General features: G+C 35.4%; 2 protein-coding genes across 2 annotated transcripts; both read right to left on the minus strand.

Moving 5' to 3' along the window:
- Positions 1 to 1,619: 1,619 nt before the first annotated feature.
- Positions 1,620 to 6,426, minus strand: LOC107795115 (protein FMP32, mitochondrial). Its single transcript, XM_016617700.2, has 7 exons — positions 6,056 to 6,426; positions 5,769 to 5,900; positions 5,615 to 5,674; positions 2,262 to 2,338; positions 2,099 to 2,155; positions 1,879 to 1,945; positions 1,620 to 1,788 (listed from the first exon to the last, which is right to left on the minus strand). The coding sequence occupies exons 1-7, from the start codon at positions 6,200 to 6,202 to the stop codon at positions 1,669 to 1,671; spliced, it is 660 nt and encodes a 219-aa protein (XP_016473186.1). The 5' UTR covers positions 6,203 to 6,426; the 3' UTR covers positions 1,620 to 1,668.
- A 563-nt stretch (positions 6,427 to 6,989) lies between these two features.
- LOC107795116 (uncharacterized) lies at positions 6,990 to 11,262 on the minus strand. Its single transcript, XM_016617702.2, has 5 exons — positions 10,842 to 11,262; positions 9,965 to 10,134; positions 9,614 to 9,683; positions 7,412 to 7,481; positions 6,990 to 7,320 (listed from the first exon to the last, which is right to left on the minus strand). The coding sequence occupies exons 1-5, from the start codon at positions 11,092 to 11,094 to the stop codon at positions 7,209 to 7,211; spliced, it is 675 nt and encodes a 224-aa protein (XP_016473188.1). The 5' UTR covers positions 11,095 to 11,262; the 3' UTR covers positions 6,990 to 7,208.
- Between the last annotated feature and the right edge of the window lie 15,199 nt (positions 11,263 to 26,461).

A 26,461-nucleotide genomic window follows, 5' to 3' on the forward strand; every position in this document is an offset into this window, starting at 1 on the left:
GGGACTCGTTTCCGTATTTTCTATAATTATATTTAGAGTTGATTTAGTTTATGAAAAATTCAAATGTTGAAAATATTTTATTAAATTCTTATAATCGATTTAGTAGTAATATTTTGGGAAATAGGCTTGCCTTGTAACACGATAGGCGCCATCACGACCATGGTTAGATTTTGGGTCGTGACATAGCGTGAGTATTTGCCATTCAAAGCAAAGCTAAACTTCCATTGTGATATCCTTCCATTGTGATATTACCATTATTTCAGTTATCGTTTCTCTTTTACTATAATTCAAGGGTTTAAAAAATTAATTTTATCAATTAAAATTTGAATTATTATAGAAAAATAATAATAAGCATTAATTTTCTACCTTAATTTTTGTGACATTTATTTTATATTACCATTCGATTAAAATTTCCGTATGATAACTAAACCTACGTACTATGTCTTTTTATGTTTTTCATATAAGATGGAGTTCATATTAGGTACTTAAGAAAATATAATATATATTTTAAGGCAACAAGAAATATAATTTTATTGCATGATATTTAAATACAAGTCTAACATATTGTATATTCAACTCTGTTTAAGCTACGAAACCAATGCAGAACTCATATATTAAAGTTATGATAATGTTTTAGAATAATTTTGTGTGAAATTATTTTTTTCTTTATTAAGTTAACATCTAATATGATCAATATTAGTTATTTTCAAGAATTTGTGATTGTTAAAATTTATTTTATAACTCAATTATATAGTTTAACAAAATTTGTGTTATTCTTAAAATTGTATAGTCATTGATATAAAGTACATAATCATTTATTGAATGTAGTTTTTAAATATTTCACAAAAACTTGATGAAGAAAATAATATTATTCGAGTAGGAAAGGAGTTTAGAATTGTTTAATTTTTTTATATTATTATAAAGGCATGAAGCCCCAATGCGAAAAAATATGTTTTCATGTTAAGACAAAATAATTAAATTTCTGAATTAACTAATTAGTAAAAGACTTAAATTTAATTTATTTTTCAAAATCATCATGTAACTAAAATTATTTTTCGAGTTGATAAACTTTTTAAGGTACATAACTATGCTTTTATAAAAAGAGTATTGGTAGTAAAAGAAATAAGATAATAGAGCAAAATTAGTTACAATATAGAATTAAAGGTCAATGTGCTAAAAATGCAAACATAAAGCAATAAATTGTAACAACATAAGACAAAAGGTATTAAAAATAATAATCATTATTATTTTTATCTCTTTTTATAACCATTCTAATAAATGACAGCTTCCTAGCTTCCTATATTTACGTTATTTTTTATAAACTATTAACTCTAATATTAGAGTATTTTTTAAAATTTTATATTATTATTTATTTATCGAGCTAACTAGCTAAAAGCGATCAATGTTCATCATATTTAAGAACTTATACTTGTTATTTTATTTTATTCTTTAACTCACATTATTTAATATTTTTTTGTAATCTTTTAAATTATATATTCATTGATATAGGGTACACGCGCAAAGCGCGTACCCTTAGACCAGTAATTATAATGTCTGCTAATGCGATTGGGATTTAGGCGTCAAACAACTCTGCTTTATCCATTGAGCAGCAAGGATGTTGAAAAACAATATTTTTTTAATCAATAATTAGCATTGTACTTCAGCCACTTACTTCAAAATACGGACTACGGCCAACCCAACAGCAGATATAGAGACAAGGGTACCTATACAATATTTTATAACATCATATTTTGCAGCTTCCAACTGAGCCCTTAATCCATGAATTTCCTGGGATAACATAATTACATAAAGAGGCAGAATGGATTAGTTCTAATTACAGGTATCAAATGTCAATTTATAGTTGCGTATTACACTTACTCGGTCAAGTTTGTTAGTGAGGTTAGTGGTTTCTTGATTCTGATTTGCTAGTTCATCCCGGATTCTCCTGCAAATGAAGCACAACATTAGACTCTAGCCGTAAACAGCTGACTAACAGTTTATCTACAAACATATTACTAATGATTATGTGACTGGTTACGTAACCTACAAAGATACTGAAGATAATGCACAAAATAAAATAGTGACAGTAGCTCCTTACCCCCTTTCAAGATTGAGATCCAACCTATGGCCAGCAGTGACTTTATCAATTTCATACCTGTAATAACCCAAAACGAAAACCAGAGGAAAAAATTACAAATTTCAAAACAAGCACACTGTAATATGAAAATGATAATAAGAAAATATAGTTTGTGAAGGCCAACCTCAATTCACTGCGCATCTTTTCTATGTCACTTTTGAGTTTTTCAGTTTCATGTTGCAGTAGAGAAAAGTGGTTCTCCTGGATCGCCGAATTAATAAAGCATGAATCATTTTACAAGTTTGGACACCCATGAATCATCATTAATGAAAAAAGAAATTATCCAAATGTAATAGACATATAGAATTAGAGGTTTACAAATTTGCACTACCCTCGTATTAGTAATACACCTTTGTACATATCTATGTAAAGTTCAATACATAAACTCACATGATCTCATCTCCTTTTTTAATCAAGCACCGGATCGCATATCGCCTCACCAATCAAAACGCGACTCACTCAGCAACCATATCTAGCCTGCTCTTCCATTCCAACTATTGATGACTAGTTAACTCAATTACAATGTCTCGCCGTACCCCCTGATCCAGTCATGTCTTCTCAAACAACAGACTGCTACTTTGACCACATAAACGGTGTAGAATCAAAATAGAAGATGTTCCACCAAACCACCTCGCCATGCCCTCAATGTAATTACTGTCACGAGACTGGTTACACTCGAGAGAAACGCTACTCCCTGCATGTTGCGGCTACCAGAATGCTTCACACGAAGAATCCATAGACAACATATGCAGAACATTATTCCCCTACCTGAAGCAAACTGTAATGAGTTTCTCCAGTCCCAAACATTTCACCAGTTGTCTCCTCAAATAGCCCCCCCATGTCAGGAAATTCTATTGCATATGTTTCATAGTCATTCTTCCTTGGTGATCGGACATTTTCTTTGCTATTCTTTGTCGTCAACTTTAGCCATTAAAGTAGCTAATGGTTCTCAAATGGCAATTCAACAAAAACGAGCTAATCATCTTTTCCTTTTTGACTTTAAAGTCTACCTTTACATTCCTAATCATCCTTTTAATCTCCTTTCAGCCAGTCGCTTGACTAGCACAGTTAACTACTAAGTAACTTCTTGAGCACTTTTTTTAATGCAAGACCGAAGTTCAGAACAAATCATGAGTCATGAGAGCTTACTACCTCAACCTCTACAGAACTTCCACTACAAGGTACAAGCCAAGCTGCAGATACTCGTGCAGTCTCCATACATGATTGTAATAATTGGACTAGATCTCCTTTAGCACAGTGTGGTGCATACGTCTTGAGTTAATATGCACTTCCCGACAACAGAGGATAGCTGAAAGAAAATAAACACTCGATTGAAACAACATGCAGCCTGCTTGTACATTCTAATTTTCCATTCTGTTTTTAGCTAATGTTCTTACATATTGCTACCTCATAAATTAAATGCATTCATTACACTATAGATCAGATTCCTTATTCCAGTTTTTTTTACAACACTTTATATGCACGACCAACTAGTGTATTTGGAAGAGAGCATTTTCTCCATAACATGGACCCTTGGGAAAGAGAAATTAACACATTGTGCTTCTAAGTGTATAATTTAAATTAGTTCTAGGATATTCTTGAGGTCAGGAGGGATATCACGGCTATTCGCCCGATTCTAATTAGAATATCTATCTGCAGATGTCACTTAGTTTTTAACTCGTCCTTTCTTCGCATATTCTCAAAGCAGCATGTCATCTCTGAAATTTCACTTGTGCCACATCTAAGGCTCCTCCTTATCGTCAATATCTACCATCTATTAAGCCCCCACACCTCCCCAGAACCTCACCTCCTGTCGTACAAACAGTGTTAATCAACTTACACCTACTCAACGTACTCAGACCTTGCACCAAATCCTTACATTGCCACATACATTACCATCTTCATCACCTCTTCATACATCTGCCAAATCAAGTTTCAAGGTATGGAGAAAAAAGAACTTTCTAGCAGATCCCTTTGCACTATGCAGTTCACATTTTTTCATTTGACTAGTGCAAATATTTGACATACAAGTTCAAATAGTTATTTCAAACAATAGTCAAATGCTAATGTAAAGCAGATTATTTGGGAAAAGAGAATTCACACTGACGCGCAATCATGAATGATACTAACTAAAGCGGCTATTAATCTAAAACTCACTATTTACAGGTTCACTGGCTATTCTATGTGGTGATTCATTTTAAGAGATTAAATTCATGTTACTATACTCAGATCGAGATGTAGCCGAGCTTTTGCAACATCAAGTCGGACACTAAACCCAGAAGCAGCGTGATGTACGTATAAATAATCGCTCTTTACTACTAAGTATATTCTTCACTAAACATTTTAAATAATACAATCAGCATACCAACTAAACAACTGAGATCATACAAAAAAATTAAACACCTGAGATTGGCTCATTATAGAACAGACTGATATCTCAAGTATCAATATGCAGATAACTGTATTTTTTCTGATCATCTATTAACCAACTTCCTTAAGGGAAAGGTCCAGTAGTATGTGGGCGGATGTGAGTATATTTAAGAACCAACAGGATAATGGACACGCAATTTTGATAAAACGGTCACACATGTTACACGTCTCTAATGCACCGGCGGAATGATTCTTTTTTAATAACCAAGAAATCCCAAAGGGCCAATGCACAGTTTGAAACTCAGTGAACAATGAGCCCGCCCCTCTACCCTCCTCCTTTAAATACCAGGCTTTTATTTGACAGTACATAACTAGTTCAACAACAATAACAATAACAAACCCAGTGTAATCCCACAAGTGGAATTTGGGGAGGGTAGTGTGTACGCAGACCTTACCCCTATCCTGAGCAGGTAGAGAAGTTGTTTCCGATAGACTCTTGGCTCAAGAAAAGATAAAAAAAAAAAAAAAAAGAGGGGGCAGTAGCAATAGGCGGACAGTACACGACTAGTTCTTAGGAGAAAAATTAAGTTAGTTCGGCGTTGGAGGACTAACAGGGCAAAAATGCAAGTTTTGAGCTAGGAGAAAACCATCCAAATCATTATTGGCATATTTGCCCAATCGAAACATATGAAGGAATCAATGTGAGACTATTGGATCAATGGGTCCTTAGCACTTAGCAGTTCATGCAATGGTTGGTCATGGCTGATATCTAGAAAAAGAAAGCCCTTTATAATATCTTCCTGGTGTGAAGAGTTCTCCCGTAAGATCACTCCATTTCTGGAAGAGAGCATTTTCCTTCAATAAAGGCCTTGATAATTCCCAAAGGCCATATGCATAATGGATGACCAACTCATTCAGCATAATACCACTCCAAATCCCAACCTTTACCAAAATACACAATGACAAAGCAGAAAAATTTCCACCAACAGCATCTTTTTTATTAAAAAAGCATGAAAATTCTTTAAGACCAATCAATGCAAAACTAAATTAGCCATACTCAGTGCATCAAAATGTGAATCCACAAATTTCACAGTGAAGAACTGATACCTGAGAGCTTTGAACTTCGGACTTAAATTTGGACAACTTGGATTCTTGAATCATCTCAAGCTATATAGATGAAAATAATATCACGTTAGTATAAATTTTAAGGTGAATTAATTCAAAATTACATGTATAAATTTTTTTAAAAAAATATACGTACTGTCTGCAACTCTTCTTTAGAAACAAAAGTCTGAGCAACATTTTCCAAGCTGTCATTCAAAACCTCAGTAATGGCAGCAGTAATAGCCTCGGCTTGCTTCGTAGGCACCCCTTGTGCTTCCAGTCTTCTCACCTAACAAAAGAAAAAACAGTAGTAATTCATTCTTAGGCCAATTGAAAAAATGAAAAATCAAATACTACTCATCATTCAATTTCAATTTGTAATAGAAGCAGCATAAAAAATGAAAAGCCAACAAAAAGAAAGAAAAGAAAAGAAATACTTATTACAAGAGCTAGAGTGTCGACGAGGAACAAGCGCTTGCCGTTGAAAGAAGGGTTCGAAATGAGTGTGCCGTGGAATCGGTTGCGTCCGGAAATAGCTCCGAGTTTAGGTCCAAAATATCCGACCCGTTTACATGCCGCATATGCGGCCATTTGAATTCATGCGAAGCAATCGTCTTCGTGGTTCCGATCGTTGTTGAGTATACAGTTGAATTTGTGAATCAAAAAGTAGAAGTGAATGGTATTCTTATGACGGAACACGTTTTTCTTGGGGATAATGAAATAGTTCAGGATTTCTTTATTTGGTTATTGTTTTTAATAATGTTTGAACCTTAGTTTGCTCCTCCTTTCAGCTTCCATTTTCAGGGAGTATTCCCGAAAGAGAAATACCGCCAGCAATTGCAAGCAATATATGCGCGTCATATAATTTGGATCCTTGTAAAAGGTTTGCAAAAAAGAAAGGAGCTTTTTAGAAAATATTTTCCTGAAAATGTCTTTTTTGAGTTTGGTTAAAGAGTAAAAAATATATCTCTTGAAGATTGATAGTAGTAATGTTAGTTAATCACATAGTTTTATTGAATACTAAATGATAAAAAATCATTTCTAGCAACTAAACGCTAAAAACTTCACTTATTTTCAAAAAATATTTTCCATCACACCAAACACACAAAAGATAGGATAATATTACATTCACTTTTTGGATTTTATAACCAGTAAAATTGGAATATGAAATAGAATATGATCGAGCTAAGAAAAAAAGAGCGGAAGTTATCTTGACCGAAAATAAAAAATGAAAGAAAAAAGAAGTTACTTAGCCACAACCACGGGGCAAGAACCTGGCGTCCTTCATTTAAGGAATGCAGGTTACTTTTACGTGACGTTTGTCCTGCTTTATATTTTTAAGTAAAATCTAAGGAATTATTAGTAGTAACAATTATAGTAACTAGAAATAAAAGATTCTTACTTTGATATTGTTGGAATAAGAGCATTCCTTAAATGAAAAATCAATAGTAGAAACACCAAAATAAATCTCATAAGACATATTACAAGTTTCCCCTATTCCAAGGCGAATGAAGCAAACGGTAAACATTATTTGGTGGAGCAGTTTTCAGCTCAATGCTCTTCAATCCATTTCTTCTATTTCAGGATTAGAATAATCCTACTTTGGCCGCCGATAGAAGATGTCATCAACACTTTCTTTTATACGGTTTCCCACTTTCCGCAAGTTCTTGGCTACTCCCATTGCAACCAAGTTAGCGTTCCTGGTAAACCTGTATTTTCAAGGGAACAAACATCATCAAACAACTCTATAGTGCCTCACTTGAAGCAGACATCATGTATCAATATTCAAACACTGCTTGCCTGGTAAGGAACTCATCACCAGCTGCATGAGTTGGTTTATGTGATCGAGGTTGTGGAACTCCATGTCCATCTTTTACAAATAAAAAAGTTAAAAGAAAACACAAGAACCAAATTAGGTTGCCAATGATCAAACCAAAACACAAAAAATGTAATATTCCAAATACTACTGCAAGGGGTAACGAACTTTACAGAACAAGATGCTGAATTGCATTGCATATCAAATTATCATCAACTACTCAATAATATGCCACATTTAGAGGTTGTCATCTGCTAAAGATCCTATACATTATGCGCGGAAGAGGCAACAACAGTAACACATGAAATAGTACACAAAGAAGCCAGAAAAGATATGTTTGAATCCGAACTAGGAACTTGTGCGCCACCTTCTCCTAGAAACTCTCGCTTGACTCATAAAAGATACAGATGAGCTAAAAAATACATGTCACAGATAAAACCTCAGACATTAGTTTAATGACCAACAAGTAATGGTGTGAGGAGATGTTTGAGGTACTCATAAGAGTATAGTATGCAGATATAAGTTTTCTATCAGCATGATAAAAAATCAGCATTCAAACTTCTGATTTCTACAGATAAAGGACATCTTAAAATCCTGAGAGATCGTTTGTTGAAGGTTGAAAAGCTGGAAAACAAAATATGAGTACTGGATAGATCCCGGTCCCAAGTGGCTAAAGTTACTGCTGGATTTATAATCTCTTCAAAAGCACAATTGTTTTTGCATTGGTAGTATTTTTCTTTGTCCTGATTGAAAAGAGCTATGCGGACAACTTCAAAAGGTCAAACCAGCCATTCCATTCTGGATGTAAAACGTTGAATTCGATAACCTTGATCTTGCCGGATGCCCATTATATTTTATTGGGAAAATTTCAAAGACCTCCCTCCTGGTTTTGCCTCATCACACTAACCTCCCTTGTGGTTTGAGATATTACGCTTACCTCCCTTATTTTGATTTTTGTAACAATTATATTAATTTATTTTCATTAACAGGAAAAAAAAATATCATCTAAGTGATTTGCCTTTCTTCCTAACATTTTGCTCTTTTGAATTTATTTTAATGAACATCTTCTTCAACAACAGAGCTTTCACATAATCTTTGAGATGACTTCCACTACTATGAATAAAAAAGGTAAAGGAAAAGAAGTAATTCCTCTTGCGAGCTCTAATTTCACCACTTCTGTATGGTCACTGCACTTCATATTCGAATTATTAAATGGAAATGACAGATATAAAAACACTCTGATAGAAGGAACAATAGTTAGATGTCTTTAATACCAAATAGTAGAAATTTCAATTGCCAAACATCACCAGATAGTAGAGTTTCAGTTACCAAACATGAGAAGGAAAAAAGAAAGTAGTAATTAAAATAAGGAAAAAGAAAAACTTTAACTTTTCAAACATTCGTGACCTCATAGAGGAACATAAACGACGAGATTGTGCACACAGCATCGCCAAGTGTCTTCATAGGAAGATTAATTGCTTTTACATAGAAGATGATGAGAAGACATATAAAACAGCTGAAGCGCACTCACGCAGTCACTCCTAGCGTAACTTTTTCTGTTCTAAAGGAATTAATTGAAGAAGATATTCATTGAAATAAATTAATCAAAAGAGCAAAAGTTAGGAAAAAAGGCATATCAGTCAGAGCCTATTTTTTCCTATTTATGAAAAATAGATCAAAAATAATTGTTACAAAAGGATCAAAATAAGGCAGGTAAACGTAATATCACAAACCACAAGAGAGATTAGTGTGATGAGGCAAAACCTGAAGGGAGGTCTTTGAAATTAACCCTATTTTATTTATAATGTCGCTTCCAAGCTTAAAACAGTCATTAGACTTTAAATGAACAAGGATAAACAGTTCTTCAGCAACAAATAGAAAAGTAATTTTAAGTTTTCAACGAGGATTTGTCGATAAAGAATATTTCTGAATTTTTTACTTCGAGAAAAATAAAGGAATGCAGTAGGTAAAGCAAAAAATAAACTTTCACCAAGCATGTAATTAATTATGAAAAAAATGTTACTGGAAAATGATAATGTTCGGGAAACTGGAACAAGAACACATCCCTATGTACAAAAATGTTCGAACCAAATTTAGACATCCACATGAAGCAGTAACACACTATACCAATAGCATTACATCAGACACATTTTTTGGCAGGGAAGAAATGAAGTCATGGCAATCACCTTCTTTCTTTTGGGCACGAGCAGGAGCAGGAGCTGCATCAGCTGAAGTGGGTCTTTTATCCACCAAAACCTACGCCATGCTATCTAAGTTAGTTGAGCAACATTCTTTTGAGTAAACAGAAATAATACAAAAAACATGAAGTTATTAGTGGCTATATCTTCCTATAACTCTATCAAAGGATTAAATTGCACAATACTGGTAAGAACAAAGAGGAAAGTAAAAACTAATATGTCAAAGCATGACACCTCCTACAGAAATTAATTTGCCTTCTCTCCATGTATGCCCGAGAACACATCAAAACATGAAACAAGGCATGAAGCAAACTTGAGCATTTAAAGTAGAATGCTAACCTCAAGTCCAACACAGACTGGCAATTCTGTTTGTGTGTCTTGAGCATCAGTTGATCTAGATTTCTGATCCAAGTATACAGAATAACCGACACAAGCATATCTAAAATCCGTAAGGCTCCGACCCTCTTTAGAAGCTTCCATCTCAGATTCCCCAACAATATATCGAGGTACTTGTTATCAAACATCAGAAACCAGCCTCAGCACACATTCAATACAGGGTCTAATTTTCAATATGCTATAAATGATAACAACAAAGCCGAACATTCAATGCATAATGAGATACAGTAGCAGAGGTCTATGTGACCAACAATTGAGTACGTCAGAGATTCTAGCTTCCCGTTTTCCTGCAGAAATGATTTTTCCTCAAAAGGATAGTTCACATAACATGGAATCACCAGACCAGAACTAACTCAGCTGCCCAAAATGCTTACTTTTTAGAGTATTACAGCACAAGTAACATGTATCACTAACGATATAGAGAGAGACCTCAGACCAATTTGGAACTATGCCTTAATCCTAAAGTAGATGGTGTTGGATATATGAATCCTCATTATTCATTCTGCTTCCAATCTTCGATAATATGCCTTTTGGGACCAAATAGGGATTCTGTAAAACTAGAATCTTTACATTTTCTACTGAGCCATTGAACATTATATACTAATATTTCACCTGTAAGTAACATGAGAAATTTCTTTATTTTAAGCTGCAAATTGTAACGAGTCCTGAATTATGAAACTTATAATTCCACGAAAAACAGAAAACAGGAATCACTGCAAGCAATAAAAATTAGCAAAAGAAATGCACAATAAGCAAGTAACAACACATTTAAAAAGGGGCAGAAAAAAAGAGGAAAAACGAAAAGGGTTAGAAGGGGAACCTTGAGGAAGGGAACGGCTAAGGCCGAGACAGAGAGGATTGCGAGAATTGGATTTGAAAGTAGACGAGTAATATAGACATCCTTTGCACGATTTTCCTTTATTCTTCGATGATGATACGCCTTCTACTTCACCTTCGCCGGAGCCTGTCCCTCCGGTTCCTACTCCGGCCTCTTTGATTGGATTTACGCTTTTGCTGTTGCCGTCGATGCAGCAACTGTCACCTTTTCCGGTCATATCATTATCCTCCCTCATCTGTTTCTCTTCTCCTTGGCTCGACTCCACACCAAAATACTCGATTCAGAATTTTTTCTCTTTCGTTTATTAACTGTGAAGCGTGTTTAACTTTTTATTGTTCCTCCACGTCGGCTTGGGGATTCGAACCCCGGTGCATAGCCTCACCATTTAAGTAGACCTATTTCGATCAAAATCTAAATGGCAATTGAGTTTAATACCCGAATTCGGATGGTCCGAATACTTAATACGGACTTGGTCTGTATCCCACAAAGAGGGGCCAATGGCCCGATTCGGCTTAAAGCTATTTTTAAGAAAAGATTACCATGTAAATATTAAAACATATACTGGTAATTATTTAACGTACAAATGTTTTTCCTCCATTACCTCAATGATAGAACAAATGAAATTGAAAATTATGAAATAGCACAATAAAATGTGAAGAAACAAGAAAAAGGTCATTTTCTCTTTCATTCTTCACCTTATTCCTTGTTATCATTATAGCGTTTAAAATTATTTTTTTGGACAAAGGTTTAGGATGATATACATGAAACTCGACATTTTTTTTCATGATTCGACAGTTGATTATTCACTATATACTTGGTCTTTTACAACCAATGTCGTATTATTTGTTGACATTATTATACTCCAAAATGAATAAGTACCTACTACTCCATTACTTTCTAAAATTTCAAAATAAAAGGTAAAATATTATTTTTTGTTATGAAATACTTGATTATGGTGGATGTTCATAACTTCTAAGAGAGTAACTGTTAGAGATATAGTAGATATGCCCTAAATTAAGTCTCATATTTGATGATTTGAACATATTTTTGTGGACGTTATTTGATATAAAATATATATGGCATTTGATATTCTTTTATTATTATTATTAATTGCTTGATTAATTTGATAAAGTCCTTGATTAAATTTTGAGACTTGACATTGTGATGGAGATCATGATAATGAGAGTGAAGTTTCTTATAATTTAATCTAAATTTGTTCTTGATCGTAGGATTATTAATTTGGACATTAGTAATCCGGTTAGATCAATATTTATGTGATTGTCTTTATGGGATAAAGATTAGTTGATCTCATTAACTAAATCACATAGATAGATGATGCATATAGAGATATGATCATTGAACCGACTCATTGGATAATTCCTACCACTGATATGTTGCGCCTGACAGCTGAAATGTAGTAAAGGCTACTCCGCTCACTTCCACAATACTCATGGTGCGGAGAATACGGTGACATTTTTCTAGAAATCCTTGGGCATCCTCTGAAGTTGTGCCACTGAAAGTAGGTGGACTGTACCTTTAAAATCTCTCAAGTCTCTTTTATTCTTCTTCCGATGCCTCTGGCCTGACCTCAGGCTTAACCGGAATAACAGTTTGTATCGGTACTATATCCGGAACCTGACCAATGTGAACCTGCTCATCTGGAGTCGTGGTAGAAGTCTGAGCTACTCCCCCAATCTGTGAAATATTTGGTGCAATAGAGATCAATCCTGCCTGAGTTAATGTACCAAACATACTCAGAAACTGTGCTAAAGTCTCCTGAAGTCCGGGGGTAACAACAGGTGCTTCTGGTACCTGTCCCCTAACTGGAGCTACTGGCAGCTCATCAATTGTTGTTCTAACAGGTGCTCTAGTCGTGGCATGTACCCTTCCTCGGCCTCTTGCGGCCCAAGCAAAATGCGTGGGTGCCTGGTCAGTTGACCCGGTAGCACGTGTCCTCACCATCTGTGAGAGAATAGAGATACAAGGGCTCAAATTTTAAATTCAATAAATTTCGCACGACGGGAATGAAAGAAGTAAAAATTTCCTAACAGTTTTGTAGCCTTTCGAAGATAAGTACAAACGTCTCTGTACCGATCCGCAAGACTTTACTAGACTCGTTCGTGACTCGTAGAACCTATGAACCTAGAGCTCTGATACCAACTTGTCACGACCCAAAATCCCACCACAGGTGTCATAATGGCACTTAGTCTCTAAGACTAGGTAAACCAATTACAATTATATTTTAATTTATTTATTTTTATAATTACAAACAACCTCCCAAGACTGGTAATACTGAGTCACGAACTCTAACTGAATACATGGAATAATCTCAAGGATCGAATACTCAATATTGTTTGATTAATAATTAACAGTACAATAAAATAGAAAGACTCCAAGGGACTGCGATGACCAAGCAGCTCTACCTTGAATTTTTGCGATCCTGCTTTAACTCTGTCCGAGTCCTATATCTCCAATACCTGGCTCTGCACAAAAATGTGAAGAAGTGTAATATGAGTACACCACAGTCGGTACCCAGTAAATATTAAGACTAACCTCAGTGGAGTAGTAACGAGGTACCGTCAAGACACTCACTAATCTAATAACATGTGCAATATAGTATATAAAATAATAGGAAACCAATAACAATAAGGGCAACACAAATCAACCAGTGATATGCACAGCATGGCAACAAGAACACCATTAATATTGCTCAACAAATAATAAATACAAGTACACCCAATTAAATCAAGTCCTTTAAATATAAATCTTTCGCATATATGCTTCTCAAATAATACTGTTCAGGATATAATACTTTTCAATAAATATATTTCGAATATACTCCCTTCAAATAAATATCTTTCGAATATAATTCTTTCAATAAATATCTTTCAAATATAATTCCTTCAAATATATATCTTTCGAATAAAATTCTTTCAAATAAATCTCTTTCTAATATAATTCCGTCAAATAAATATCTTTCGAATAAAAGTCACTATGTGATACCTCATTTCAAAATCATAAAGTACGGGTCTTAGCCCAATTTCATATTTCCACGGCACCTCGTGCCAATTTCTTTATCACAATCGCACGTACAACTCACGTGCCAATATCATCATCATTTAATGATGGCACCTCGTGCCCACATCTCATATCACAACTGCACGGACAATTCACGTGCCAATATCATCATTATTTACTCATGGCACCTCGTGCCCACATTTCTTTTCATAATCTGCCTGACAATAGCCACAGGCTCCCAATTTCAACATAAATCAGACTATTATTAATTTACCAACAACAAGACAAATTGCACAAGGTATAAAAATAAACACAAGAAAAATCACAACATCACATAAAAATCATCAACGCAACAACTCCACATCATCACATATCATCCTGACAATAGCCACCCTTATCACTCCTATTAGCCTCCATTATCCCTCCGCCCTGACAATATCAATAGTCACCCTTATCACTCCTATTGCCACCCTTATCTCTCTTATAGCGACCCTTATCTCTCCTATAGCCACCATTATCACTCCGTCCAGACAATATTCCAATACACATAACAACAATGAAATGTCACCCTTATACCCACATAATATCAACAGTGGAATGCCGCCCTTATATCTTCAAAATAATAATAACTCAAATAACACAACAGAAAATTACATGGAATATTATCACGACTACATAACAAAATCAATTCATATCACAATTTTTTTAATGGCCACAACCAATTCCAAAGATGTAACAAATTAATTAATTCCACAACAAATAGATGAAGGCTCCACATAATGTGTATAAAACCTCAAAAAAAAAATCAACAGAGATAAAAATTACTCAGCATAGAGCAACACTTTCATTAATCCAAATTCTTAATAATTATATAAACACATCTCCTTAAGCTCATTTAATTAATTATTTATAGATGGAAAATCCATAATGAAATTTAATTCCAAGAAATAAAATCACCAAATTCACGAAATCCACATAAATATACAATTAATAATCACATCAAATTGTCATATAAAAACAAATTCAACAAACTCGAATTAAGGCATGTCAAATAGATGATTAAATAAGTGCCAACAATTATTCAATTTACTACACAATATGCCTAAGACTTTAACCCAATATATTTGGCACATATAAGTCCGAGTACGTACTCGTCACCTCGGTACATGGCTTTTCACATTTCACAAATGGCACATAAGACTCGATGCCTAAGGGGCAATTCCTCCAATCAAGGTTAGGCAAGATACTTACCTTTTGGAAGTTATGCCGATATTCAAAAATCGCCTTCTTGATTGAATTGACCTCCGGACAGCTCAATCTATCCAAATTAATTGTATAACTTCATTAAAATTCATCGAAAATAATTCCGGATAATAAAACGTCGACGTAAAAATTTATTCTAAAAAGTCAACAAAAGTCAACGCGGGGCCCGTCTCTCGGAACCCGACATAATTTTCATGAAATTCGAATACACATTCCGATACGAGTTCAACCATACCAATTCTATCAAATTCCGATAATAACTCGACCTCCAAATCTTAAATTTTTCGTTTTTGGAAGATTTTGCAAAAATCTTGATTTCTTCCATTTAAATCCGAATCAAACGATGAATATAACCATAGATTCATGAAATATAATCACTTTAGGATATAGAATACTTACTCCAACCAAGCTTGTGAAACATACCTCCAGAATCGCCCAAATTCGAGCTCCAAAAATTCCAAAACAAAAATGAAAAAATGACCAAGTTCAATCCTTATGTTTCTGCCGAGTTTCGCACCTGTTGAGTGCTTTTACGCTTCTGCGTGCTCGCTTTTGAGAGAAAAATCATGCTTCTACGAACGTGCACTGCCCAGTCGACCCTCGCATCTGCGGAAGCATTTCTGCTTCTGCGCGCATCGCAGATGCGAGGCCATTGCCTGCTTCTGCGCAACTGGCCGCTTCTGCGGTTCTTCTTGCGCTTGCGCTTCTGCGCACGAGTTGTCGCTTCTGCGGCCTTCTCAGCTCCCCCTCTTCAGTCGCTTCTGCGAGAAGCATCTCATTTCTGCGAGGTCGCTTCTGCGATCAAGCTTCCGCAGAAGCGATCACACCAGCAAGTCCAAAATTCCAGCAATTTTCTTCAAGTCAAAATTGATCTGTTAGCCATCCGGAATCCACCCGATGCCCTCGGTACTTTAACCAAATATACCAACATGTTCCAAAATACAATACGGATTTAGTCGAGGCTTCAAACCACGTAAAACAAATGCCGAAATTACGAATCGCGCATCGAATCGAATTATGAGTTTTTAAATCTTCCAACTTCTATATTTTGCGCCGAAACGTATCAAATCAAGATGGAATGACTTCAAATTTTGCACACAAGTCATAAATGAGGTAATGGAGCTATTCTAATTTTTGGAATAGACATCCGACCTCGTTATAAAAAATTCAATCTTCGATCGAACTTTTCAAAAGTCTTCTATTTTCCAACTTTCGCCAAAATGCGCCGAATTGTCCTACGGACTTCCAAATCCAAATACGAAATACGCCTAAGTCCCAAATCACCATACGAAACTATTGACATCATCAAAATTCTATTCTGGGGTCGTTTGCTCTAAAATCAACTCTCCGGTCAACTCTTTCCATTTAAACTTCTAAATAAGAATTGTTCTTTCAATTGTTTTCCGAATATTCCGAAAATCAAACTCGACCACACCCGCGGGTCATAATACATATTACGAAGCTGCTCGAGACCTTAAGTCACTGAATGAGGCGTTAATGCTTAAAACGACAAGTCGGGTCGTTACACATATAGAGATATGATCATTAAACCAACTCATTGGATAATTCCTAATGGTTAGAATTACCATAAACTGTCAATAGGATATTCTCTTGAAGAATGTGATGTAAGAGTTTTTTTTGACCTGAGATCGTCATAGTATTTGACAAGTTATTTATTGTGCTTTGATACTAGACATCTATGGCCCTAGGGCGATAGTTGAAAGGATATTAGGTACGATTAAATACTTGTATAATTAGTGATTGATCAAGATGGAATTTGTCGACTCTTGGTAATGAGTTTAAGCTCCATGTTATCATGAATTATAAACAACCAAACTAAGACCTTGGCCAGGGCAATTGAATAAAAAAAGAAAAGAGTTTCTTAGGTCATTCAATGATGGATTATATTTGACATGAACCATATTCTAGGGTGACTCAGAGCTATAAGGGCAGAAAGAATAACTACATTATTCTTTTACGGGTTCTTGAGAGTAAATTGTATATATCCGTTAATTAAGGAGTGCTGCTACACACCACCCTTGATTAGTATATTATTGTGATCAGTTTACTACTGACTTAGTATGAACCTATAGGGTCGCACACTAATGAGTGTTCTGATCTTTGCTAAAGGATTAATTACTTTATTATTTAAATTGTGGAATGGACTTGGAAAACCGAAAACTACTGTTTCTAAATTTTCCATAACCTAATGGGAAAGTGTTGGTGATTAACAATATATATACATGTATCATCAAAAGAAACGTAGGAGTACAGAATATTCGGTAGAACCGAAAGACCAGGAGAGCAATATTCATTACAAGGAAAAATACTATGCTTGCGTTTAAGGCTGAAGGTTTTTTAGAAAAACTTAAGCACAATATTTTTCATTCAATTTGTTCGCAGGTTTCATTGATCAAAGAGTTGATAGCAAGTATCGATCTCGGTGTGGATACACATAACATTTTTGCACTATCGAAGAAAATTTTGAAACGAGACTTTTTTCACCAGGTACGTCTTAGATCCAATCTTTGACATGTTAATAAATTTTAAACACGAAAAGATTTGCCTAGGATTGTTATTGTCTTCCGCTGCGTGTTACGAACACCTATACGCAATCCTTTAGTAACACCCACTACTCTTCTCCATTAACCTCCTACTAGTGGCGGATTCAGAATTTTCATCAAGGGGTGTCAAAATATAAATAATAAGATACATCGAAAAGTGAAGGGAATCAACGTATAGTAAATATACATAAAATAAAATAATCTAGCAAACGTAGCTTGACCCCCTTGCTTCAATGTAGCTCCATCACTTGGTGAAAGGTTGAATGAAAACATGATCTCCATGATCTCAATAGTTAATATCATGTTCATGGTATCCCTTTGTATTACCTAAATATCATCCTATAAATAGAGGGTTTGGGCATCACATTGTACACACTTGAATACATGGAAGAAATAAGAACCTCTCATCTCTTTCTCTCTATATTTCGTAACTTGTTTTTCTTGTTACCTCTCATCTCTTTCTCTCTATATTTCTTAACTTGTTTTTCTTGTTATATATTATTATGGTAAGCTAGGTTTCTTAATACGTTATCCGCACGAATTGCTTATTTTATATTTTTCTTAAAGACAATATGGTAGGCACTTGTTAACTTCTAAGGTTTCGGCCTTCTCATATCCTTTTGGCTGCTAGGTAATTTTATTTTAATCTTTCTTCATAGTGTAGGAGTTTATCCATTTATACTGGTCAAATTTTATATTCCTTACTTCTTAGAAATCAGATTTAACTCTGTCACTTTGTTATTTTCAATCTTATGCATATTTACGTGTTTTTGGGTGTTGTATTCAGTTTAATATGATGAACTACATTAGCATCTAAAATGTATTTATAACCACTCCTAGCGTTTTGAATACTACAACAACATACCCAGTATTATCTCACACTGTGGGTTATAGGGACCTTACCCCTACCTTTTGAGGATAGAGAGCATGTTTCCAATAGACTCTCGGCTCAGAAAAGCATAAGCACCACAATAATAAAAATATAAACGATAGTTGAAAACTACACTAGTATAGAAATTTGATTATTTTGGACACGAAATGATATTTTATCATTCATTATGATGGATATAAAGCAGATCATTTTAAAAGATGAATTTGTTGTAGTTATCATCATTTTAAATTATACAATTAAGCTATGCTTATATATTTCTTTAAGTCCTGAATATTTCTTTAAGAAACGTAAGACTAAGTCCTGAATGTTTCTTTAAGAAACGTAAGACTAGTTATCACTTTTCATTGAAATGTTAAAGTAATAGTTTCACTTTCTAGATACTCAAGAGTGTTCAAAACAAAAATTTTCTTTTCAAGAGTAAAACAGTTTTGTGAGATAAATTTTATATTATTTTTATTATGATTACTGATATTGTGAAGAAGTATTTTTAATTTTGCTTCTACCCAAATTTAAATTGCTAATGTTTATTATTTAATAACTTCTATTTCTCTAGATAATTTCACTAGATGCTATAACTAATTGATAAAGCTTTACGCTGATTTGAGATTTGTACATTTATTTAAGAAAGAAAATTTGATTTGCTAAGTTGCAAATTAGCTATGTACAACTTTTTTGGCATGTGATTAAAATCAGGGTTTGAGAGTGAATCTCAATATTGTTTAGCCTATTATGACATTGATTGAGGGTAAAGCGGTAGATTCAAGTCCACTGCACTATGAGAATAAGATATCGGGTGTGAGTTCCGGTGCATCATGATAATAAGAGTTGAGTTCGAATTCCAACTCATTATGGCCTAACATGTCTTTATATGGGTAAGACATTGGATTTGAGTTAAAATGCATCATATTGATGATATAATGATGACTAAAGAAAAATAATGTATTTTTCATGAAAATCATGAAGCTTGTCCCACTTGATTTGCTCCATTCTTGAAGTAAATGTGGTAGCGGTACATAATAAGTCTAAATGAAGACAAGTGGTTGACCAATGAATGTGGACGTGCCAAAGACTAAAATAATAATAGTCATCATTATGGTAATTATAAAAAGGAAAACAATAAGGGTTCTCAAAACAATCATTCAAAGGTGAATGAAATATGTATCAATGTGGTCTGTTAATACGAGACACATTCACATGATTATAGTCCATTCCTTAAAAGTATGACTTGTGATAAGCATTGTAAATGCGGACTCATTCCTGAAAGTGAATGCAGAAATATATATGTGATAAATAATTATGCATAAGTGTAAGGACCCGTAAAAATATTTAACCAAAATTACTCGGGGTTTCGTGGTGCCAAGATAGATTCCTGCGTTACTAGACTTTTTGGATTGAAAAGTACCCTACAGACTGAGAGGAAAATGTTTCGCAGAAGAACGCGTTTCTGCGGCCCATTATGCGGCCGCATAATCACTCTGCGGACCGCATAATGGCCGCAGAGTGAAGCAGTAAGTTTGGCCAATTTGAGGTCAGTTTTGCGGTCGATTATGCGACCGCATAATCGATATGCGAACCGCATAATTCCTCTTGAGTTTCTGCGGAGGGAGTTCTGTAGTGCATTATGCGACCGCAGAACAAGTATGCGAACCGCATACTGGTCGCATACCTGAGCCAAAAGTTTAGGCCCCTGAGGGCCATTTCTGCGGTCACTTTGCGGACCGCATAACCATTATGCGGGCGCATATGCGACCGCAGACCTGTGTCGGGGCACCCATTTTCTTAATTTAAAACCCGACCCCCATTCCGTTAAAATACCCCTTTAGTGTATTTTGAAGCTCATTTCTGATATTTCTAGAGTGAGAGAGAGGGTTCTAGAGGGAGGGCCTAATTTTTCATCAAATTGATCTTCAACCATCACTCAAAACCTTGGAAATATTCAAGTAGAGCACCGAAATTCTTCACCCTAAAAGGTAAGGCTTCATCACCCCAACTCTTAATTTCAAACATAACTATAATGGAGTATTAGGTTGATACTTCATGAGTCTGAGGGTGGTTTATCTTGCATGCATCTGTGATAAAGAGTATGGGGAAAAAGTGAGTTAGAACCATGAATATTTTTCTAATTCTGGGTTCAATTTGTATATTGCTAAAATAGATTGAGGTTACTAAGGGTTCCGGATAATTGTAGAGTCCAAAGAAGCGAAATTGAGATATGTATGGCTAACTCTCTTCTTTCTAGAATCGAACTCCTGATGTCCGAATAATGGGTGTAAGTTCCAACTTGATCATACTAGAATTGTTTTCCTTAGTGTGTTGGATTGAAAGATTCATGTTCCCTAATTGTTTTAGATGGTTACCATGTCATCATGCTAATTGAGAACGTAATTATGATTTTCTAAGCTCTTTCCTTTATGTGTGAAATGCTTTATGTGATGGTACTTATCGACATGAATGATGATGTTATTTGAACAAATAAAAAGGGAAAGACTTGAATTGTAAAATGTTCCCAAGTGCCAAAAACTACTTAATAAATGAGGTTGTGTGTGCCATGTAACGAAAGATGGGAAAGAAATATGAAATGAGTGAACAATTGAAAGAGGTTATGTCTCAAGTGAGATGGCTTAGCCGATCGGGCCGAGATCGGATGCCATGCTGTACACATGATGGCATTTGTGTTGGAATTATTGATTTACATTGTGGATATGGATATGTCTTACTTGAGATGGCTTAGCCGGTCGGGCCGAGACCGGACTCCGTATAAAATTACGGTGGCATTGTAAGTTGTGGTATTTGGCACTAAAGATTATTAACCTAAAAAGATGAAAAGATTGAATCGAAAACTATGTGATCCTTACTTGGTGTTTCTGTGTATTTCTGTGAAGCACTTATTGATTATTATGACTGACTGCCTTTTCACTGTTCATTCTACTAAGATTGGTGTTTGGCTTATATACTAGTACTATTCGACAGTACTAACGTCCCTTTTGCCGGGGGCGCTACATCGTTTAATGGATGTAGGTGGTTCCATCATAGATAGCGTTGATCGCAGATAGTGGTGCTCTCCCTCACACTCATCACAGCAGTCTTGGTGAGCCCCATTTCCTCTTGGGGTCATGTAATCCTTCTTTTGTAGAAGTTTTCACATTTTGAGGTATAGCCGGGGCCTTGTTGCCGGCATGGTCATGTTGGTCTTTTGTATTATTAGAGGCTCCGTAGACGTTTATGTGGGTCGTGTATGGGTATCGGAGTGGTCACTGGACTAAGTTGTATTTTGAAAACTTAACTATGGCATAATGTATATAATGAAAAATGGACTAGCAACGTTTATTTATTTATATAACTGATCTCTCCCATGTTTAACAAATGGTAATGCGCTCCCTTTTTGGATTGTGAATGAGTCGGGTAGGGAAGGTCTAATAGGCTTGCTCGACCGGATTCACTCGGTTGAGCGCCGGTCGCGCTCCCCGAGATTGGGGCGTGACAATAAGAATGTGCTTGTGCATGATTGGATAAATACTACAACTCACCTCTAAGGGAGGTTTGAGAAAAAGAAAGATAATGCATATTACTGTGTGGTTATATGATTATGTCATTGGTCGCGCACATGTATGCCAAAAATATATTGTCATGCCTTATAAAAAGTTATTAAAGGCAAACTTAAAGCAAGAATGGATTGTGCTTATGATGATTTTGACCATGAAAATTATTATGGTAGAATTTTCTTTGTGAATGAGACATTCACCATATGGATGGTGTGACAAAAGATCTTGTAGTACAAAATCAATTAAGAGCTCCGGAAGAGCTAATTTGTTACTACCCATATGAATGAAATTGTTCATGACATTGATAGTGTAGTGTCACGACCGAAATTCTCACCTTCGGACCGTGATGGCGCCTAACATTTCACTTGCTAGGTAAGCCAACGTTAGAATAATATTAACTATTTTAAAATAATTTTTAAATTTATTAATAACAAAGGAATATATGCGAAAGTAAGGTTTGAAATATAGTGAATAATCCATAAAAATAACGGTGTCTAAAAACCATCCCAGAATTGGTGTCACAAGTGCACGAGTTTGTAGAATAATACAAATAAGGTTTGAATAAAATAAAGTTATCTGGAAAAAAATGCACAGCTAAAGTAAAGTAGACGGAGACTTCAGAACTGCGGACTCCGTGCAGTTATACCTCAAGTCTCCTCTGAGTAGCTGAAATCCGAGCAAGTCTATGGTACGCCGCTGGGACCAACTCCGAAATCACAAGAAGTGCATAGTGTAGTATCAGTACAACCGACCCCATATACTGGTAAGTGCTGAGCCTAACCTCGACGAAGTAGTGCCGAGGCTAAGGCGGGTCCCTTACATTATTAACTTGTATGCAATATTAGTAACAACAACAAATAATAAAAATAAATCAGGTAACTCATTTATAATAATTGAAACCAACTCAGCAGTCATAACCAATTATCATTTTCATCAATTTCCGTTGCAGTGTGCAACCCGCTCTCACAATATATTCATATCCAATTCTATTGCGGTGTGCAACCCGCTCCTTCAATATATTCATTTCAATCAAATCTGTTGCGGCGTGCAACCCGATCTCCCGATATATATATATATATATATATATATATATATATATATATATATATATATATATATATATATATATATCGACTTTTAAATAAGTCTGTTGCGGCGTGCAACCCGATCCTCCAATATGAACTTTTAATAAGTCTGTTGCGGCGTGCAACCCGATCCTCCAATATATTCATTTCAATAAATTCTGTTGCGGCGTGCAACCCGATCCTCCAATATATTCATTTACCAATTCTTATAGAAGAAATTACCCAAATGAATGCAAAGATTAATATAAAGTTTATAAGACAACAAGCATACAATAATTATGATTTAATTATTAAAAAATAATGACAAATAGCAATTTATTAAGGAAATCAGGGACAAAATAGGCAGTTTAATATTAAATATGCTAAATGTCAAGTAACAATTAATACACATAAATCAAATAGTACGTAACAATTATTGTAGGAATTCAAGAATTAATATTTGTCAAAGAATAGGAAAGAAATAATTATTATAACAATTAATTCATGATTAAAACAATTTATGATTTTTCAAGTAAATATGCAAACAATTAATTTGACGACGTATAGACACTCGTCACCTCGCATATACGTCGTTCACATGCATTTCACATAACAAATAGTTTAAGGGTTCTATTCCCTCAAGTCAAGGTTAACCACGACACTTACCTTGCTTTGAAAATTCCAATCAATTACTCGACCATAACTTTTCCTTTTAAATTTATCTCCAAAAGTTTCAAATCTATTCACAAATAATTTGATATACTCAATACGAATTATAGGAATTAATTCCATATGAATTTAATAATTTTCCGGATAAAAATTCGAAATTCATTTAAATATTCGACAGTGGGATCCACGCCTCAAATCTCGGAATAACTCACGAAATCCGAACACCCGTTCCGCTACGAGTTCAACCATACAAATATTATCCAATTTCGATATCAAATGGACCTTCAAATCTTAAATTTTCGTTTATGGAAGATTTTTATAAAAAATCTCATTTTTCTTCCATAAATTCACGGATTCATGATATAAATGAGTATGGAAACATTAAATATATTCAATATAGGATAAGGAACACTTTTTCCAATATTTTTCTGTGAAAATCGCCCTAGAATCGCCTTACCCAAGCTCAAAAATGGAAAATGGTTGAAAATAGGACGAATCCCATTTTTCAGAACTTAAATTCTTTTTCTGGAATTTTTACTCATCGCGATCGCGGATATTCGTTCACGATCGCGTAGAACAACTTTTGCCCAGGTTCATTTTACTCTTCGCGATTGCGGGAATGGCTTCGCGATCGCGAAGCACATTTTGGCTGCCCAGATTTTTAACTCTACGCGATCGCGTAAATGGTCATGCGATCGCAAAGTACCTTTTCTTAGCCTTATGCAATCGCGTACTTATTTGTGCGATCGCGTAGCACAATTGACGTGCCTAGCTTCAGCCTTCCTTCCTTCTACGCGATCGCAGCTTGTCCCTTGCGTTCGCAGTACACTGGGAGTTTACCTTCCGCGATCGCGTGCCTATCTTCGCGAACGCGAAGGGTAAAACTCACTACTTACAATTTCCTCTTTGTGATTGCAGGAATGACTTCGCGAAGCACAATGCACCAGATGACAGCAGAAGCTCAAAAACTATATTTTCTAAGTTCAAAATCATCCCGTAGCCTATCTAAAACTCACCCGAGCCCTCGGAGCTCCAAACCAAACATGCACATAAGTCCTAAAATATCATACGAACTTGCTCGCATGATCAAATCGTCAAAATAACATCTAGAACTACGAATCGGACACCAAATCAAAGGAAATTTTCAAGAAAATTTTAAAACTTATATTTTCACAACGGGATGTCCGAATCACGTCAAATCAATTTCGATTCTCATCAAATTCGGCAGACAAGTCATAAATATTATAGTGGACCTATACCGGGATCCGAAACAAAAATACGGATAGGGTGTCAACAAATCCAACATCAGTAATTTCTTAAAACTCATTAAGCTTTCAAGCTTTTAAATTTTTATCAAAATTCCATATATTGAGCTAGGGACCTCGGAATTCGATCCCGGGCATACGCCCAAGTCCCAAATCACGATACATACCTACCAAAATTATCAAAATACTGATCTGAGTCCGGTTGCTCAAAAGTTTGAACAAAGTCAACTCAGTTGAGTTTTAAAACTCTATTTCACCTTTTAATCCATTTTTCACATAAAAACTTTCCGAAAAATTATACGAACTGCGCACGCAAGTCGAGAAATAATAATTAGTACTTTTTCGAGGTCTTAGAACACAGAATTACTTATTAAATTTAAAGATGACATTTTGGATCATCACATTCTCTACCTCTAAAACAAACGTTCGTTCTCGAACGGAGTTAGAAAAAGTACCTGAGCTGGAGAAAAGGTATGGGTATTTACTCCGCATGTCTGACTCGGACTCCCAGGTAGATGCCTCTACTGACTGACCTCCCTATTGCACCCGAACTGAAGGATAACTCTTAGACCTCAACTGTCGAACCTGCCGGGCTAGAATAGGCACCGGCTCCTCCTCGTAAGTCAAATCTTTGTCCAATTGAACTGAGCTGAAATTTAACACATGGGACGAACCACCATGATATTTCCGTAGCATAGAAACATGGAACACCGGATGAACCGCTGATAAACTAGGTGGTAAAGCAAGCATGTAGGCTACTTCACCCACCTTTTCAAGAATTTCAAAGGGTCCAATATACCTAGGGCTCAACTTGCCTTTCTTTCCGAACCTCATTATACCTTTCATAGGTGAAACCCGGAGCAATATTATTTCTCCAATCATGAATGCAATATCACGAACTTTACGGTCGGCATAACTCTTTTGCCTAGACTGAGCTGTGCGAAGTCGATCCTAAATAATCTTGACCTTATCCAAGGCATCCTGTACCAAATCGGTACCCAATAACCGAGCCTCTCCCGGTTCAAGCCATCCAACTGGCGAACGACATCGCCTCCCATATAATGCCTCATATGGAGCCATATTAATGCTCGACTGGTAACTATTATTATAAGCAAACTCCACAAGTGGCAAGAAATGATCCTAAGAACCTCCAAAGTCTATAACACAAGCGCGAAGCATATCTTCCAATATCTGAATGGTGCGTTATGACTGTCCGTCTGTCTGTGGATGAAATGATGTACTCAACTCAACCCGTGTGCCTAATTCACGCGGTATAGCCCTCCAGAAGTGTGAGATAAATTGCGTACCTCTATCTGAAATAACAG

The sequence above is a fragment of the Nicotiana tabacum genome, chromosome 17 (genome assembly GCF_000715075.1).
Source record: "Nicotiana tabacum cultivar K326 chromosome 17, ASM71507v2, whole genome shotgun sequence".
NCBI classification, from domain to species: Eukaryota; Viridiplantae; Streptophyta; class Magnoliopsida; order Solanales; family Solanaceae; genus Nicotiana; species Nicotiana tabacum.